General features: G+C 41.5%; 1 protein-coding gene across 1 annotated transcript; it reads right to left on the minus strand.

Annotated features, from left to right (window-relative positions):
• Positions 16,544–18,674, minus strand: LOC8055939 (cyclin-P4-1). The gene is made up of 2 exons (XM_002448218.1): positions 18,289–18,674; positions 16,544–16,814 (listed from the first exon to the last, which is right to left on the minus strand). Exons 1-2 carry the CDS (start codon positions 18,672–18,674, stop codon positions 16,544–16,546), a joined length of 657 nt encoding a protein of 218 aa, XP_002448263.1.

The raw sequence follows: 19,383 nt of genomic DNA on the forward strand, positions 1-19,383 counted from the left end.
GACCAGATACGGCGCGGATGAAAAGTCGCGGCAAATAAGGTTGGATCCATAATTTTGATTTTTGCCAAGTCAATTATGCCAAAAATTTGGAGATGACAGTTTTTTCTACTTGTCATATCGTTTTGGGAGTTGACAAATTACAACAAATGATAAAAAAAATGACAAACCGTTAGAGATGCTCTAAGTGTAAAGATAGCCCTCAAACATGACCACACGTTGGCCACTTCCGGAAACAAAAAAGGGCCATGTATAGAAACCCACCTCAGTAAATTGGATTCTTATTTTTATTTACAAAATTAATCTCTGGACTGGTGCTTGACTGTCTCAGGATTCACATATGGAATCGAGCTACGTTAAATTATTTTTGTCATTAAACTTTGTCGCATCACTCCTCTTTATATGAACATAGCAGCCACTTTGTTCCATTTTGCTTGAATTAGATGGCTTATGTAAATTTTCATAGAATTAAATGACTTGTACTGCTAAAATTAACCCTTGGTTGTACCTTCATTGAGAATACCGTAGAGTCTATCCGAGTCACTCATTCCATCGTTAATAACATCATTATCACAAACAAAATCATCACTAAGCATCTTGTCGAACTACATTTCATAGTTGTTTTTTATATCATATCTGTTTTCCTTGAACTTTACTAAGTTGAGTAAGTCATGACCTACACCTAACAAATGCACTAATTGTGTATGGCTGTTTTTCTTTTTTAGGATTTAAATGCCTAGGTGAGGCAAGCTCATAAATATCTCTTCTTATTTCCAATTACAAAAATTGATATGTGCTAGTTATTGCATGTTTATATGGGTATTTCCACTTGAACCCACTTAGAACCTAGTTGAGCTTGTACCTTATTTATTCATCATCACTACTTTTGTTATGTTGGTTGTTTACTTTTTTGTATGCACTTAATGCTTGCTTGTTTAGATACGGCAAAAGTAGAACTCGTGATGGATTTCTAATGGTTCACACGACACAGGAGTTGCTTAGCTAGTAATGAACTTCGAAGGGAGTAATGATCTAAAACTTGATTCACATAATGAATTTGAGTTAGGGCCGGTGACGGTAGGCCTTGGGGTTTTTGAATGACATAACTCGTTCATCCACTATAGCACGTCTCTAACACACTTTTTATACAAAATAACTTGTCATGTATGCACCTGTAAGTTCCATATCAAGAAACCAAGAAGCAATACGGAGTAGGTAGCCTTGTTTAGTTTTGAATTTTTTTTGGTTTTAGATAACGTGACATTTTTGTTTTTATTTGGTAACTAGGTTAATGCCCGTACGTTGTTACGGGTTTTAAAATCCACATACTTTATGTTTCTTTATTGTTACTAACAAAAATGTCCGTGCGTTGCAACGGGAGAAAAAAAAAGCTATTAAATCTATATATATCTCTATTACCTAATAACAATATGGAGCCAACATTAGTTTACTCGTTAATATTATAGTTTTAAGTTTGTTTGTTCGATGCAACTGTGTCATGAGAACTTTAATCTGTGATACAGTAGCATTCGATACTTTCTGGAAATATCAAAGTAAGAGTAGATATGAGCTATCATGCATTTGCAAGAAAAAATGTTGAGCTAACCACTATAACTTGGCACGCATATTATGTGTAACAACTCAGTCACAATTTTCACTTTTTTCTGAATGCTATCACCTACACATACGATACAAAATCAGATGACAGGAGCGGATGGAACCACCACTGAATCCGAACCAAAGATGACCGGACAACAGACATCCCAACAGTCACTCACCGACGCCATTCGAAGCGCCCTTCTGATCCCCAAAAACTGCACAAGCATCGTGACACGTCCCAAAAAGGCAGTGTGAGCGAAGGAGTAAATCGAGGCAATAGTTTGCATGAAACTAATAAAGTGCGTGAGGAGCAGCGTACCAGAGACGGCCTTGGCGCCCCTGGGCCCGGAGATTGTTAGCCCCTGCTCCGTCGTCTCGCACCGCAGCCCGCTCCCGTGGATCTCCATCTTGCACTTGCCTGCGCAAACAAGACGTGTATGGGATTCGGTCCACCTAGCGCCCGGACGTCCGGCTCGTAGGTGTGTGTCCGGACGCATCTAACACCCGACCAACGGACAGAGACCCAACCAATCCGGACTCGCGTGCGGCCCGACTCGCGGCGCGCTCGCTTGCGGCCCCGCGCAGCCATCCCGCCGCGCCGCCGTCCGCGGAGCCCCGCGCAGCCATCCCGCCGCGCCGCCGTCCGCGTGGCCCCGCGAAGCCATCCCGCCGCGCCGCCCGTCTCGCCACGCCGCCCATCCTCCCGCCGTTCCCCTCCTCCGTGTTCCCCTCCGCAGAGGTCCTCCCCGCGCTGGCACCGGCAAACCCCGTTCCCACGTCGCCTTCGACCGCTTCATGTCTCATCTGCTGGCCAACGCCGAGATCCCCACGGGCTGCCGTCCCCCGGCGATTGTTGAGGGCCGTGAGACAAATCTATGGGTAGACGGGCGCAAGGAGGGCCCAAACCGGGGATCAAGGGACGGAGTGCCTGTTGCAATCACCAGGGGCAAGGAGATGGTGGTGACGAATTCAAATCAACCCAATCAGCATGTAATTCCTCTGTTTTGCTACTGAAACTTATGTTACAATAGTACTCAAATATTTACCAGAGTCCACTGCAACAAGAATTTTGGTTGTCTGTGTGTTCTGCTGTGTGTCCTATGATGACACTTTGAAACGTGCAGGAGGTTGATGACGATTCTGTTAGTGGACATCACCAGATTGTTGCAACTTCAAGCACTAACAGGGCTGCCTATGTTTCAGAAGTATGTTTCTGGGAAACTCTAACTAAAATTGTTTATTTCCTTCAAAATAATTAGCTGTTGTTGACTGCGTGTGTAATCTGACAATGTATTTGTAACATAGGGTTCCATTGACCCTATTCTTGATCAGAGTCTTTCTAACGGGGCAGCAGTTCAGCCGTTTGAGGGTGTTGATGTGGAGATAACTGATGACGAGTTGGTGTATGAAGAAGAACAGGACGTTGTTAGCTCCCAACCAATTGTTCCATTTGAAGGGATGGAGTTTGATACAATAGATGAAGCAAGGAGGGTGTACAACGCTTATGCATTCAAGATGGGATTTAGTATCAGGATAGGCTCATCAAGAAGTAGTCGTGTGACTAAACAATTGATAAGGAAGGAGTTTGAATGTTCGCATGCAAGGATTACACCTGGTGAAAAGGAAGAAAGTGCATCGAGTAATGCATCATCATCGGCAGCAGCTACATCCAAGAAGAAGAGTGCAACAGCGGTAATGACCACTACAACAAAAATAAGTGTATATATGAGGCACACATTGATTTATAAATTATAAACCAATTTAGTTTTATATACGAACTGAAGCTTCTTTTAGTGTAGCACTTCGCTCATCTTTCTTGTAGTAAGTTTTGATTATATCTCCTTTCCTTTTTCTACAAGGCCACCTTTCATTGAGATTGATCACTTTCACATTACGTACGATGAGTTCTATGATTCCTTCAAGGCAAGGGGATTGGTTGGTAACAATGTAATGGCTTTGTGGAGTTATGAGTTCAATCTTGACCAGCTTCAAATGCTTAAAGAGAATAAAACAAGAGATATTAAATTTGCTTTTCCCCAGTTGGCCACGGTAATGATACAATACCTGTGACTTTCTATTTCTAAATGAATTCCTCGAACTCATCTTTTATTTAGCTTTTTTCATTTCTTATTTTTCCAACCTTTTTTTTTGTGTGTGTGCTGCACAGTCATTCTTGAGTGTGGATCCAGCTTCTTTCAGTAATGATGGGACTCTCAAGAAAATTTACACCAAGATAAATGAAACATGGACTATCGCCAAGATGGATCTGGTACGTGAGGTGTATATACATTGTTTCGTTCCAATGAGAAAGGCCATCAACGAAGCAAGGGCACTCATTTCAAATGGGCAGTACTAATGTTACATCTGAGTTGCTCTACTGAAACAGCAAAGTTTCATTACTGTTACATATGAAGATATCCTAATGAAACAGTTGTATATACTGTGTACATTCGAAAGGTTGAACACTGTTACATATGTAATCTTCTATTGCAACAGCATGGTAGCACTATTGTTACATCTGAATTACTCTAGTGAAACAGCAATGGTTGAACACTGTTACATATGTAATCTTCTATTGCAACAGCATGGTAGCACTATTGTTACATCTGAATTACTCAAGTGAAACAGCAATGGTTGAACACTGTTACATATGTAATCTTCTATTGCAACAGCATAGTAGCACTATTGTTACATCTGAATTACTCCAGTGAAACAGCAATGGTTGAACACTGTTACATATTTAATCTTCTATTGCAACAGGATGGTAGCACTATTGTTACATCTGAATTACTCCAGTGAAACAGCAATGATTGAACACTGTTACATATGTAATCTTCTATTGCAACAGCATGGTAGCACTATTGTTACATCTGAATTACTCCAGTGAAACAGCAATGGTTGAACACTGTTACATCTGTAATTCTCCAAGGAAATAGTTATCAACTTCTGTTACATCTCAAATTACGGCAACACTGAACAAACATTAACAAGCATGGACCGATAGATAACGTAGCGTATCATGAATCAACTCCATATTACAAGAAATATGATGTTTCATGGCACATCGCTCTCCTAACACCTCCTATCTACATAGCGTCAACTTCATCAGGTCTTCCTGGCATTGTACTTCTTCACAAATTCATCTAGCTTAACCACATTGTGTTCTGATCCAAGGAGTAGTGCAGCAGCATGCTTCCTGAAGTCTAGCACCGAATCCTAGGCAGAGACATAATGAAAAAAAGAAAGCAAAGCAAGACTGAGCAAGCATATTTAGAGACAAAAAATAAGAGTTATAAAAATAAGAATATTTTAGAATCAAAACACATACTTTCACAAGTGATGGATCCACAATCTTCTTGCCATCCCATGCATCCATATAAACCATTGTAAATATCCCGCAGTCATACCTTTTAAAGAAAAAGGAAAATAAAACATGTGAACATACAAATCATTAGGCAATGATGACTAGGAAGGACATGCTAAAAGTGCAACATACACATTCTTTTGTTTAGGATATCCCTCGGGGTAGATCCACTCAAAACGAGACACATCAGTTCTGAGTACCCCATGTTTCAGTGCGGTGGCTGCAAAATTCTGAATCTGAAAATAAATGAAACAATTCAGGAATACAAATGCAACCCAGAATCAAGAGCTACTTCAACATCTAAAGAATGAATGATGCAACATGAAATCGAGATCTATTTTAACAAAAGCAGAATGAACAGCAAGGAATCCACCGATCCACTTACCAAGTTCTGGGCACACTTCAAACATGAGCTCTCCTTAGAGGCGCTTAGAGAGTCAAAGAAGGCAATTTGCTTCATGAACATACTAACACAAAGAAGCACCCAGTGGTCTTGAAAAATTATCGGAAAGAACATCTGCATACACCTTTCAGTCATTGACACATGCAGCAAATGACAATGCAATATATAAAGTGGAGAGAATGAAACATTGGGAAAAGTACAGTGCAACATATGAATGCACATTGTGCAACATGTATGGAAACATTTGAAATGAGTGTATCTTGCTTCGTTGATGGCCTTTCTCATTGGAACGAAACAATGTATATACACCTCACGTACCAGATCCATCTTGGCGATAGTCCATGTTTCATTTATCTTGGTGTAAATTTTCTTGAGAGTCCCATCATTACTGAAAGAAGCTGGATCCACACTCAAGAATGACTGTGCAGCACACACACAAAAAAAAGGTTGGAAAAATAAGAAATGAAAAAAGCTAAATAAAAGATGAGTTCGAGGAATTCATTTAGAAATAGAAAGTCACAGGTATTGTATCATTACCGTGGCCAACTGGGGGGAAGCAAATTTAATATCTCTTGTTTTATTCTCTTTAAGCATTTGAAGCTGGTCAAGATTGAACTCATAACTCCACAAAGTCATTACATTGTTACCAACCAATCCCCTTGCCTTGAAGGAATCATAGAACTCATCGTATGTAATGTGAAAGTGATCAATCTCAATGAAAGGTGGCCTTGTAGAAAAAGGAAAGGAGATATAATCAAAACTTACTACAAGAAAGATGAGCGAAGTGCTACACCAAAAGAAGCTTGTTTCAACAAGTATGAATGAAGTATAGAAACAAAAAAATAGCTAGTTTCAACACATGCATACTACATTCACAAGAAGTAAACAAGCCTGGTGCAACAAAATATGGGTAGCACATTAAAACAGTGCACAAAGTGTAGGACAATTCAAAGTTGTATCCCTGATCAAAGATAGGAGGAGTGGGGAGTGGGTAAACTCACGGTTGGCATTCACCCTCTAACTTGAATCCCTGATCGAAGGCTCTTTTAGCCAAAAAGTTGTTCCAAATTTCTTTGATATCAGCATCATCACTCTTTGGTCTTGTTTGCTTCGGCCCAAGCCCAACATCAATCCTTTTCCTCTTCTTTCTATTCCTTTTATCAATTGTGCTTGAGCCTGGCTGATTGTCTTTGGAAGCATCAATGGTTGTGTATGCTGGACAAAAAATATGGGATAAAGTATATGGAAACAAGTGTACTAAAACATATCTAGATAGATACTGCAACACATGTGGTAGTACCAGTGAAACCTATATGAATGATTGTTGCAACAAATAATCCAGTACTAAGAAACAATATGAAATCAAGGCTGCAGTATTTAGAAAATATAACTACTGAAACACATGTGGTACTACCAGTGAAACATATATGAATGATTGCTGCAACACATAAGCCAGTACTAATGAAACAATATGAAATCAAGACTGCAGTATTTAGAAAATAATATAACTACTAAAACATATAGACAGATATACTGCAACACATTTGGCAGTATCACTGAAACATATATGAATGGTTGTTGCAACACATAAGCCAGTACTAATGAAACAATATGAAATCAAGGCTGCAGTATTTAGAAAATATAACTACTGAAACATGTAGACAGATATAATGCAACACATGAGATGGTACAAATGAAACAGATTAGGAAAGTTATTGCAATGGGTATAGAAAAAAGGGAAAAAGAAGCCACATTTGAACACATGTACAAATTAGGAGTGTTTACCGGTAGGCGTAGGGCTTCTTGATCTTTCTCCACAGACATCTTTGTACTCTGGGTCCTCAGGTTGGAATAGGTCAAATGAAGGGATATCATCTATATACGGATCTATATATGAAGGGCTTGATGGCTTGCAAGGAACTGGATCTTTTGTGATATCCTTTGGTGGGATTGCTAGAGGGGAAGGAATTGGACCTTTAGTACTCTCATCTGGTAAGATCAGTGGAGGGGAAGGAACTGCATATTTAGTGCTATCTGCTGGTGGGATTGGTGGAGATGAAGGAACTGGACCTTTAGTACTCACATCTGGTGCAATTGGTGGAGGGGAAGGAAATGGACCTTTTGTACTATCCTCCGGTGCGATTGGTGCACTAGAAGTACTTGCATGTGTTGTACTCTCTAATGGGTTAGATGGTTTTTTGGGTGACACAGCAGCTGAACCTGTTGGATCTGGTGGAGGATGCATGTTGACATTGTCATTGGTAGGTTTCTTCAGGTGGCTCATCTTATTTGACATATCAGCAACATCATTCAGACGTTTGTTCAAATGAATAAATTTAGAAGCCAACTCAGCACCACGCTTTGCCATAATCGCCTTTCCTTGCTCTTTCATTGTATTTGCAAGCTCATCAAAATCTTTCTCCAACAAAGAATTATGCTCCGCCAATAGAACTTGGTATTCTTCAGGAAGAGACTGCAATAAATAATGCAATATATGAAGTGGAGAGAATGAAACATTGGGAAAAGTACAGTGAAACATATGAATGCACATTGGGCAACATGTCTGGAATTTACAAGTTGGTTTTGACAAAATCACCTCAATGGAAACCGCATGAGTACCATCTGGATGGCGGGAGGAAGTGCCTTGGGAATCCATCCAGTCATTAAGGCTTGGCTGCACTGGATCTTCATCTTGTCCAGACAATGGAGCCGGAGTGTAACCAGTCATGGGAACTGGGATAGGATAGGGGCTTTTCTTTCGGAACTAACAGTGAATGAAGATATATTATTATTATAACAAAGAAATAAATAATGCAATGGCTAAAAGGAATGACTAAAGATGAATGAAGATGGAAAAAAACATCAAACTCACAGGTTGCTGCCCATATGCATTAAGCTGAACCCTACTCCTGTCAACATTTGAAATGAATTCAAAGTCTTTCTTGGTGACATGGCAAATGCGTGGGACAGAATAGTTGATTTTGTGAGTAGCCCGGTCAGCAGGTATGTCAAGACAGTCCATGTATGCAATCTACATTACAAATGGTACAAAAAATCATGAAGGCCCAACATTAGGAAATCGCGGCTGCAGTATATGGAAACTTATGTAATCAAACATATATAGATAGCTAATGCAACATATAAGGTAGTACCATTGAAACAGATCAGCAAAGTCATTGCAATGGAAATACAGATGGGTACAACATAGAAGGGATAATCAACATACCGCAAAAACCACAAGGCAAGAGCCAAGGTAAGGACATTCAGTAGCACCTTCATCTTGTTTTGAAATGGTTTGGTACTTTCGGACTTCATTCATCAAATTATCAATAATGTGCCCAGCCCAATCAAATGATCTGATTAGAGAGACATCCTTTAAGTTGTGCAAGTACCGTGGGGTGATGGCATTGTCTGTGCCTGGGCAGAGTACAGACCCCAAGGCAAGCAACATGAATGCCCTCAGAAAAGTGGTCTTGTCATTAGCTGTTTTCAACACATCAATGCATTGGGACAATTTTCCTCGCACTCCATCCATAAAAGGCTCACGAATCTTCAGGAATGCTTCATATTCATCCGCATTGCAAGTAAGCTTAACAAGCTCATCTCCACTTGGCACACCAAGAATGTTGCAAATAAGCTGCTTGTCAAATACGATAACTTTATCTTTGCGCCTAAACTCTCTCAAATCAGGGTCAATGTGCTTCATGATCCATGCAACAAGATTCACAGGCACGGAAAAGTCAGACATGCTAAGTAAAGCACCTAAACCAGCCTCATTTATCCAACCTATTTGTTCCTGATTGAACTTGAAGTCACGGATCCTGTGCAACGAAAATCTAGTTTTGAAGGCATCGCCACTGCTTTTGGTTTTGGGAACATTAATTGCTGTGTAAAAAAGATAGAGAAAATAACATATTAAAACTAAATCCAAAAATTGGGGTATATAGTTTGTAACACTTTAAAAAACACACACAAGGTGATACATGTATCAAACACACAGGTGGACAACATACATGCTCTGTACAAATCACATTGTAAATTGTAAAAAAAATGAAACATGCCAATATATAGATGCCATGTTGTTGATTGTTGCAAAATATATATGTAGAAAAAGGTATGAAACACTGGTAATGTCATGGTGAAACAAAGAAATACTGGTTAATAAAACATGTTCAAAAGTTTATTACTGTGACAGATCCAGAAATTATAAAGAGCATGGGCGAATGATCACAAATCCAAACATTACACAATAATCATACCTTGCTGCTTGTTGACTCTCTTCATTGGAGATTTTTTCACAGAGAGGTTCGATCGTGGATTGCTCGAAGATGCTTGACCTGCCTTCTTGGCGGTGTTGCCCTTGCCTCTGCCCACTACAACAGTCGTTCGAGCCCTGCTCACTGCAACAGCCGCTCGGGCCCTGGTGTTGGAAATCTTCCTCACTGCCTGACGGTGGCGACCACGTCCCCGCCGAGCATCCCGCCCAGCATCTGCCTCATCATCGCTGCTGCTAGGCGAATCAACTCTGCCGGGTGAAGCATTTAGGCCTGATCTGGTATGCATCCCTAAAAAAAACAAACAACAGTTACCGATGAGAAGCCGATGACAAGGAGAAATACATAACAGGTATGGATTATAAGCAGTGGCGGAGGTAGGATTAGGATGAAGAGGGGGCCAATTTCATCATAATCATGAACAACAACTAATTCAAGCGCTATGTAATGTCAGCCCAATTTAACTACATGAAAAATATCTCATAACTAATACAAAAGTCAATCAAATATGTGAAGGTCTCAACAAAAACAAAAAACAAAAAATCTATAATAATTCGGGTAATAATTTGTACATGACATGCATACCTAGGAGTGAATATAGCTAGCTAACTCAAGAAGAATTGCAACAATATGAGACATGCATACATGCAGTCAAGCGTGAGTAGTAGCTCTAATTTCTCCCCAATTTCTCCCGCAGCAAGGGGAGCCATGGCACACTTTCGCCTACATCTAGCTTCAGCAAGTGATTAGAAGGAGCACTGTGTTACCTGCGCTGCTAGGGTTGGGGGAGACGAGTAACCGTCGCAATCCTTGTGAAGAGCGGGCCGCGCGAATGCGATTCCTCACGGTGGCGGGTTGGAGGCGCGGTGGAGACGAGCGCCGCGGTGAACACGGCCGGCGCGGTGGAGACGAGCGTCGCGGTGTATCGGCGCGGTGGGCGGATGGCGCGGTGGAGGCGCTGCGCGGCGCGGTCGCGCCGAGGTGGAGGCTAGCCGCGCGCTCGAGGCTGGCCGCGCACTTGAGGCCAGCCGCGCGCCCACGGCCGGCGACGCGCTGCAGACGGGAGGCGCGGCGGAGGCAGGCGCGGTGGAGGCGCCGCGCGCGATGCGGTGGATGCGCTCGCGACCGCGGTTGTCGGAATGGGGCGTGTCGGATGAATGGGAGTGGGGAAACCGTCCAGGAATGAAGACGCCGCGAATGAAGTGGGCCGCCCGCGCTCCGAAACCGGCCCGAAACGGCCTCAAAGCCCACATACGGCGCGTCCAGACGGTTGCGGAAGCGCCGGACGCCCGCTCCACATCGTTACCGTATGGGATTCTACGAAAACCTAAACAAGGAGTTAAACGTGATTGGTGGGCTGGGCTGGCTAAGGCCCAGTTTTGTGAAGCCCAAGTGGCAGACAGAAAAAAAAGGCAGACTGAAATTTTGGCTCTTTATAGATAGGTATAGATTTTATTTTTTCTGTCTATATTCTTCCTTTTTTATTTCTTTTCAGTTTTCATTTTTTGATTTTATTTTATTTCCTGTCCTTTCCTTATTCTTTTCTTGTTTTAATTTTACCTTTTATTTTCTTTTTCTTTTGGTTTTAGTTTTATTGTTCTTCCTTGCTTCTATTTGTTTTTCTTTTTTCTTTTCAGGTTTTCTATGTTTCTTCATTTTTATTTTATATTTTAATTTCTTTTAATCTTTTTTATCCTTATTTAAATTATTTATTTATTTTATTTGCTCTATGCATTTTTATCATTTTTTAATCATGTTTGTTTTTATATTTTTCTTCTTAGTAATTTTATTTTTTATTTTTATTTTCTATATATATGCGATGTTTATGTAGTATATATTTAGTGCTATATGTTGTGTTATGTCATGTTTACGTAATATACATGTGATGTTCTATGATGTTTTTTATGGCGTTCACTTAGTATACATGTAATCTATAATAGATGTGATGTTCTATAATATATTTAATGATATTCTATGATGTATTTAGTGATGTTAATATTTTATAAATATATTTATGATATTTGAAAAGTAACTCTTTGATATTATTTGAATTTTTTGTCCATTTTGTTTTTTATTTTTTCTTATGCTTTTTACTCAAGATTTTATTATTATTTTTATATATGTCATATATTTATGTTTTTTATGTATATTGTAATATCAGTTTCATAAACTTAAAACGAAAATACTATTCTTCTAAATCGATAACATTTTTTTACAAAGACAGAACATTGTGTTGAACCTGGAATATTGTCTCTACTTAATAAAAGAAAATATTTTATTTTGATAAGATAAAATATTCATTAATAAAATTTTATCTAAATATATCCATGTGTGATCTTGTTTTAAAGGATTTGTTATAAGAAATTTAATGGTGCAATCGAAATTTGATTTTTATCTTCGGTTTAAGAGTTCTGACTTTTTTTAATTCGCTAAAACAATTTTGCATTCATAGGTGAGTGGGGCCTGGGTTGATGGGATAGACTATCATGACACAGTAAAAGGGGAGTTGTGGCTTCACCATGGATGTGGTAGATGGGTCCTCTTCATAATTTTTAGTTGTAGAGATTATTGTCCCATCATGGACTAACTAGACTCGAAGGATTCATCTCGCGATTTACAGGTAAACAGTGTAATTAGTTTTTGTTTTCGTCTATATTTAGTGCTTCATGCATGTGCCGTAAGATTTGATGTGATGAAAAATTTTAAAAAGTTTTTGGGTTTTGGGTTAAACTAAGGCCCTGTTTAGTTCCCAGCCCAAATTTTTTTCATCCATCCCATCGAATCTTTGAACACATGCATGGAATATTAAATATAGATAAAAAATAAACTAATTACACAGTTTGGTTGAAAATCGCGAGACGAATCTTTTAAGCCTAGTTAGTCTATGATTAGCCTTAAGTGCTACAGTAACCCACATGTGCTAATGACAGATTAATTATACTTAATAGATTTGTCTTGCAGTTTCCAGACGAGCTATGTAATTTGTTTTTTTATTAGTTTCTAAAAACCCCTCTCGACATTCCTCCGACATATCCGATGTGACATCTAAAAATTTTTCATCTTCAATCTAAACAGGCCCTAAACAAGGCCTTAATTGCTTTTTGAGTAGCTTGGGAGAATGAATCCTCTGGCGCATGGCTGTGGGAAAGAAGGAGTGCAGAATCCAGGCCACCAGACGACGGAAGCTCGGCCCAAGTTTTACAGTTGTATAGGCCAGCCTGCACAAATGACATGCATTGGGCAACGTACCATGCTGGCATGCAGGAACCCATCACGACCTCAACAGTGATTTGGACCCTTGTGGATGGGCTTTGGTCAGAAGAAAATGCGGTTGCGCTTCGTCTATGCTCGAATACGGTTTTCTTTTTCTTTCTCTGCACAATTCATACGGCAGTGGCTGATTTAGGATTTTTTTTCATGGGATACTCCGTATGCCACAACAAAAATTTCATATGTAATTTGATGAAATTCATTTAGCAATTCTGTAAAGAACCATAACTTTTGTCATACAGTTCGGTATGTAAGCACAAAATAATATAATAGGTCAAGTAGGCACAGGACTATCCTAGATTGTGGCCTAAAAATTTTTTAGTCTTTCTCGCCCCACAGAAAACTTGGGCCTGGTTTAGTTCCCAAAAACTACCAAAAATTTTCAAGATTCCCCGTCACATCGAATCTTAAGACACATGCATGAAGCATTAAATATGGATAAAAATAAAAACTAATTACACAGTTTACCTGTAAATCGCGAGAAGAATCTTTTGACCCTAGTTAGTCTATGATTGGAGAATATTTGTCACAAACAAACGAAAGTGATACGGTATCCGAAGCCAAATTTTTTTGCAAACTGAACAAGGCCTTGGCTCAAGCCTTCCTTCATTCATCCCGTCAGCAGAGTAGGGTGACTTCGAGGACATCGCACGAGCGCCGAGTCGGGTGCGGCCGCTCCCAGTCTCCCACACGTACGCGACCTGCCGAGGAGGAGCCGCCGCACCGCCGGCGCCGTCCCGCCCACGCCCACGCCGATCGGTCGCTGGGCGCTGGCCTTCGAACTCCGGCCTCCGGACTCCCTCGCGCGGATAGGGACTACGCCTCCCTCCGGTCCGGTCCCTGACTCCCTGTCTCCCTCGACCCTCGCCGCTCACCCCACCGTCGCCCGTCGGCCTCCCTCGCCCTGCCCGACGCCGTCGGCGGTCGGCCGGCACTGGACAAGTGGACTGCGCCTCCATGCACCCTACAACTCCCTCCCTGGTGAGTTGATTTTTTTCTCCCAGATGTAGATTAGTAGATGGCTATGGCTTTCTGACTTTTTGGTTTAGGGATTTGATTTTCTTCTAGATCTGTGAGACTGTGAGCCTAAGAATTGAATCAATTTATTAAATTGTATTGTCGCAATTTGCTTATTTTATAGTCATTTTACCGAATTTTTTCTTTAAATTTTATCGTGTTGCGCATGAAAAAAAAAAATAGGACTACCCTGGTTTCAATTTCTGGGTCCGCCACTGCACAATGCATGAACAAGCAACAAATAAATCCTTAATTACTAGCTTTTTTTTTGAGACAACAGCCTCTTCAACGGGATATCTAAATATAGACATCATCTGTTCTAGATTTGTCGCCAGCTAATGATGAAGAGCGAAAATGACTATCTAGACTCTGTACAAGATATAAAAAAGGTGTTGGAGAGTACAAATATATACAAATGATTTTTTACTCAAATGTTAAATGATGATTTAGAGAGTAGATTTTATAAAGACTCTTCAAAAATGCTCTAACTATTGTCACAGTAGGTCTGTAAGATACATTAGGCTTAGCCTTTATTTGGGGAGCTTAAATTTAGGGTTTGTAGCATTGCTGCCTGTCCCTGCGGCCATGTGTCATGCTTCCATGTAAGGGGGTGTTTGGTTGTTAAATTTTTGTTTTATTTGACAATTATTGTCAAATCATGGACTAATTAGACTTAAAAATTCATCTCATAAATTACTCTCTAGGCATATTTTTAGTTTTGTAAATGATCTATATTTAGTACTCCATGTATGCGTCTAAACATTTAATGTGATGGAAATTAAAATTTAACTTTAGAAACCAAACAGGGCCTAAAACAAGAAGCAACAAAGAGAGATGAGGTGCAAATGCCTGCCGGCGTGACCTGCTACAACTCTAGTGTGGCAGCACTCGCTCACCCATGAGCAACGCTAATAATAGTGCTGGTTATATTATGTGGAAACTTACAAGTAACTTATCAATTATTAGTTCACTCGTATAAGAATATTTTTTTTTTGGTTTGATGCATAAGCTGGTTGTAAGTTTACAATACGTTTCTCTTCTCTTTTTTCTTCATCTGAATATACGTCCCGCTTACAACTCTTTGTTATACTTGCTCTTATGGGAGTTATAAACACATGGACAAGAGTGCTATATTTTTTTAACAAAGGAATAGCTCCTTTATTATGAGGCCAGGCTTAGGGTATATCACATTGTAACCCACTGGCTTTGCCACTGGTGGTGGGATTTTGCAAGTGTCAATTCAAACATTGTTGCTAGAGGAAAGTTCTACTTTTAATGATGTTTGATTTGGAGCTAGAGTGTCCTCTCCTTAGGAAATATTTTTTCTATAGACATGGGGTAACTTCGTTCCTAAAAAAATAGCAGACAAGCTTGTCTCTTCTCTATGGTACGAATCTCCGCCGCTCATCAACTTGTTAGCCTCGCCACGTCGATCCGTTGGCCCTGTGGGCATTCACCTATCTATTCACTCCGTCAACTAAGCCCGCTGTCTACTATATTCTAGGAAGAAAATAAGGCGCATGAAAAGAGAATGGCATGTGGGGTTAGCGAACGTGGGGCCACCAATTCCTGATGCTATTAGTGTAAAAAACATCATTCCTAAAAAAAAGGATAGATTTATTGTGTGTTTGTTTTGGGAACCAAGCGAAACAGGTGGGTTCAATGCTATTTTTAGTTGAATTGAACACATTTTAGGTTGGGCTAAAGGGATGGAGTTGTCTTAGTTCTTTTTGTGGTTTTAAGGCAAATGAATGTGGACTCAGGACTCTAATGTGTGAGCCCCATGTGTCATCTTATGTCTCTTCCTTTCTTCCTCTATATTTGACGATGCTATGTCGCCCACTTTGCTTGCCATCACCTCGGCACACGATGCCGCCTAACCACACTGCTCTGCCCACAAGAGCTCTATAACGTCCCAAGCTTTGCTTGCGAGAGCGCCACCGCACCTTCAAGCTCTAGCTGTGAGAGCTCTCCCCTCCCCCGATGCCGCACCATGCTTTGTCGCACCCTCAAGGTCCTCTCGCCAGAGCTCCTTCCCCAAGCATCGTTAGAGCACCACCCCCAAATGTCGTTGACCGTGTTCGCGAAGTGAATTTGTCTGGTTTCTTCAATTTGGAGGAATAGATGAATATACAGATAATATTTCCTTTGTAGGATGAATATAACCTAATGCTCCTCAAACAAATATAAAAAAATAGATCCAACTCACCCTAATTCACTTTACCCCTGAACCAAACACAACGCTTCTCTTGTCCAAAACACTAGGGTACAGTTTTTTTTAAAAAAAACACTAGGGCACGACCGTGCCACTCCAAACCAAGCGGACCAAACAATTGCACTGTCTCGAGAGTGCAATTTATACCGTTCCTTACTAGTACTAATTTTCAATTTCCACCAGCAATACAAGACTACAAGGGCATATAGGTTAGCTAATTTCCTAAAAAAAATATAGGTTACCTAATAGCAAAGCTAAACCTAGGCGCTAGATAGCAAATCGCTCACACGCAGATGTGATGCCTACGGCACGTACTCCATATGCTTGCTTTCAAGCAAGCACGTCTGTACTATACATGGACACATACATGGTTGCTTGCTTGGAAGCAACCGCTGTACCTGTCTCTATGCAGCTAGCTGCTGCTGAGAGCTACTGCTGCTGCCGTCGTCTTCTGACAGGCAGCAGCTGTGCAGCCTTGGACCGGCAGCAGCAGGAGGAGGACCCTCCAGCTCCAGGTATAGCATCTCGGCCCGGAGGACCGCGCAGTAATGCCCGAACGTCTCCGGCGACACGTTGAGGTCGAACCCGACGGCGAAGAGGAAGTCCACCTCCAGGTAGTTCATCTCCGCCAGGCTGATGCCGCCGACCCTGGCGAAGTAGGCGTTGTTGTAGCATCTGCAAGGTAACGCGTTTGGTAGCCGTCAATACAGTACAGGCTTGTTTCAGAATTCAGAAATCAGGCTAGTGCCTGCCAGCAATGGGCTGCCCGTCGTCAGACATGCACGCCAAACCAGATGGGCCAAACAAACAGCTGCATCACCAAACCAATTCTTTTCAGAATTATCAAATGGCGACTTGAGTATTGGTTTGAGAGAAGAGAAGTTGTCGATCCAGTGGACAACTGGGTAATTTGTCTGTGAAAAAGACATTAAGGTTCAGTTCAGATATGATGCTCTTGGCAGGAGAGAATTGGGCCAGTGAGCATCAGCATGGGGCAAGTTGCCACCAGTCTAATTCTCTATTGCAACTTGGCCATGGATTAAATTCCAAAGGGAGGAAAGGTGGTGACAGGGACAGAGAGGGTGAGGAGCTTTATCCTATGTTTTTGGGTCCCCAGTGCATGTGTGGCTGTATGGAAGGAACTGGATCAGCATACTTTTTTTGTTGGACAAGCAGGATTTTCCCCAGATATTATAGCCCCCCAAAATGGCCAACTCAACCTCAAGAGAAGATAATTAGATAACAATTGGTGTACAGGTACAATACATATAATACTTGCTGCATTTGTCAATGGTATATAATGAAATGTAACGTGTGGTCTTGTCATATGGTTGCTGCATTTTTCAATTGCCAGTGCATACAATTTAGGTACAGCAAGTACCTGTTAGAATTTAGGCAGCAAGTTGGTGAGCTCTGTTCCTTGAAGAACTTGCTCCTTATGCATCCTACGTGACTCTGGATTTCAGAATCTGATTGCTATTTTATCTTATCTTATTTTTTTGAAGGGTTTTTATCTTATCTTATCAGAGGCTCCTATATCCAAGATACCACAATTCACCAAGCTTCTTTACTATCGCTATACAGAAGCCATCAGTGTTCACTAATCACTATTCAGTTATACCATTAAAACCAGTTCCAACTGTGGAAATGTGGAATAGAAACTGTAAGCACATAACTCCAAAGTTGGGGTTCACGTGATACTTTTAATTCTTATAATTCCGAACTAATACATGGCTGATAATGGTTTGTACTGTCTTGCAAAAGGGAAGCAAATATGATATTGTTGGCAAATGTGATTGGTCCCAGAATCAGCAACTAGCTAGGTAAAATAGTGATCCAGTCTATCACAAAAGAACATGGCTCATATGAGATCAAGCTATCGTGCCGCGGTCTGCGTATTTCTTAGCAATTTGTCTCTGAATTTCTCTCGTCTGTAGTATATCCAACGCCTGGCTACTGAACTTCTACATTTGTGCTCGTTGATCCAACTGTTGCCGTAGGGTGCAAATCCAGACCAGGAACAAGAAACCGAATTACCGAACGCAACACCACCAAGAAATGAACAATTCGATTGCGCGCGTGGAACTATCGTACTAGGAATAGAATGAACTGTGACAAGGGCGATCAGGCGTGAAGCAGGCACACTCACACGTCATCCATGAACTTGACGGCCGCGAGCACGGCGGTGATGAGGAGGCGGTGCACGCTGTACGAGTCCACGGCGAGCGCGCGGCGGCCGCGGCCGCGCCGGCCGCGGCGCAGGAGGCGATCGAGGTAGACGTAAGCCACGACGTAGCACGCGGGGCTGCACCCCGCGAACCGCGCGATGCGCGCCATGTACGAGCGCACCGAGATGTCGGGCCTCGCCGTCGCCCGGAACGCCGACGGTGGTGGTGCCAGCGACGCCGCGGACGCGGTCCCGGCGGTGCAGAGCTCATCAGCCACCGCGTCGTTGCGCTCCACGACTCGCTCTAGGATCGCGGAGAGCACGCCCACCACCCGCGGTGCGTCTGCCAGGTCCTCCTCATCGGCCATGACCGCCCCTTGCCGCCGTGGGCTCGTGGCCAAGTTCTTGAGCTTGTGGAGACTTGGAGTTGGAGAGGGGGTGGACTGGACTTGATGTTGGCGAGCTGAAGAGGTCGTTATATAAAATGGTGGGAAAATAGTTTTTTTTAAAAAAAAGCTGTGTGAATATTTAGGATATACAAAAATATTGAGGCGATTTTACTTGAATTCTGTACTGAACATTTCCATGTCCAACGAAAGCAGTACTGCAGTAGAAGAGTCAGTGTCAAGGTTTGGCGAGCTCATTTTCCAGCATTTCAGTTCTCCATGTAATGCTATTTCAGTCATGATTCTGAATAGGATCTTACAATTGTCGGGACACTGATTGTACAGCAAAATAAACACAAATGTTGTCAAGTCATTTATACTACGCCCTTCAGATTTTTTTTTTCTAGTTTATGTCCTCGAAAGAGTCAATTTTCTGCCTTTATGGTCTTTCTCTTCTTTTATTTTTTTGGTCGCTTTCATTTTTCAGAAAGGAATATCCTTTGCACATCTTACATGATTGGCGCCTGTGGCTGGTTGTTGATTGGTTGGGTAGTAGCTTGGTGTGGTAAAGAGGCCAAAACTCTTTCTTTACTGTCTGAGTTGCACGCTCAGTTGTTCTTACTTGAGATTGGCTCATTAGGGGTGTCACTGTCACAACCGTGTCAAAATGGTGAGATGCGAGTGATGCTCA

The sequence above is a fragment of the Sorghum bicolor genome, chromosome 6 (assembly GCF_000003195.3).
Source record: "Sorghum bicolor cultivar BTx623 chromosome 6, Sorghum_bicolor_NCBIv3, whole genome shotgun sequence".
Taxonomy (NCBI): domain Eukaryota; kingdom Viridiplantae; phylum Streptophyta; class Magnoliopsida; order Poales; family Poaceae; genus Sorghum; species Sorghum bicolor.

What these genes read in the sequence shown, in the direction of transcription:
- LOC8055939 (XM_002448218.1), bottom strand. Translation starts at nt 18,674, where the DNA reads ATGGCCGATGAGGAGGACCTGGCAGACGCACCGCGGGTGGTGGGCGTG. An exon ending in GTCAAGTTCATGGATGACGT is followed by an intron (nt 16,815 to 18,288) that starts GTGAGTGTGCCT and finishes GTTACCTTGCAG; the next exon opens with ATGCTACAACAACGCCTACT.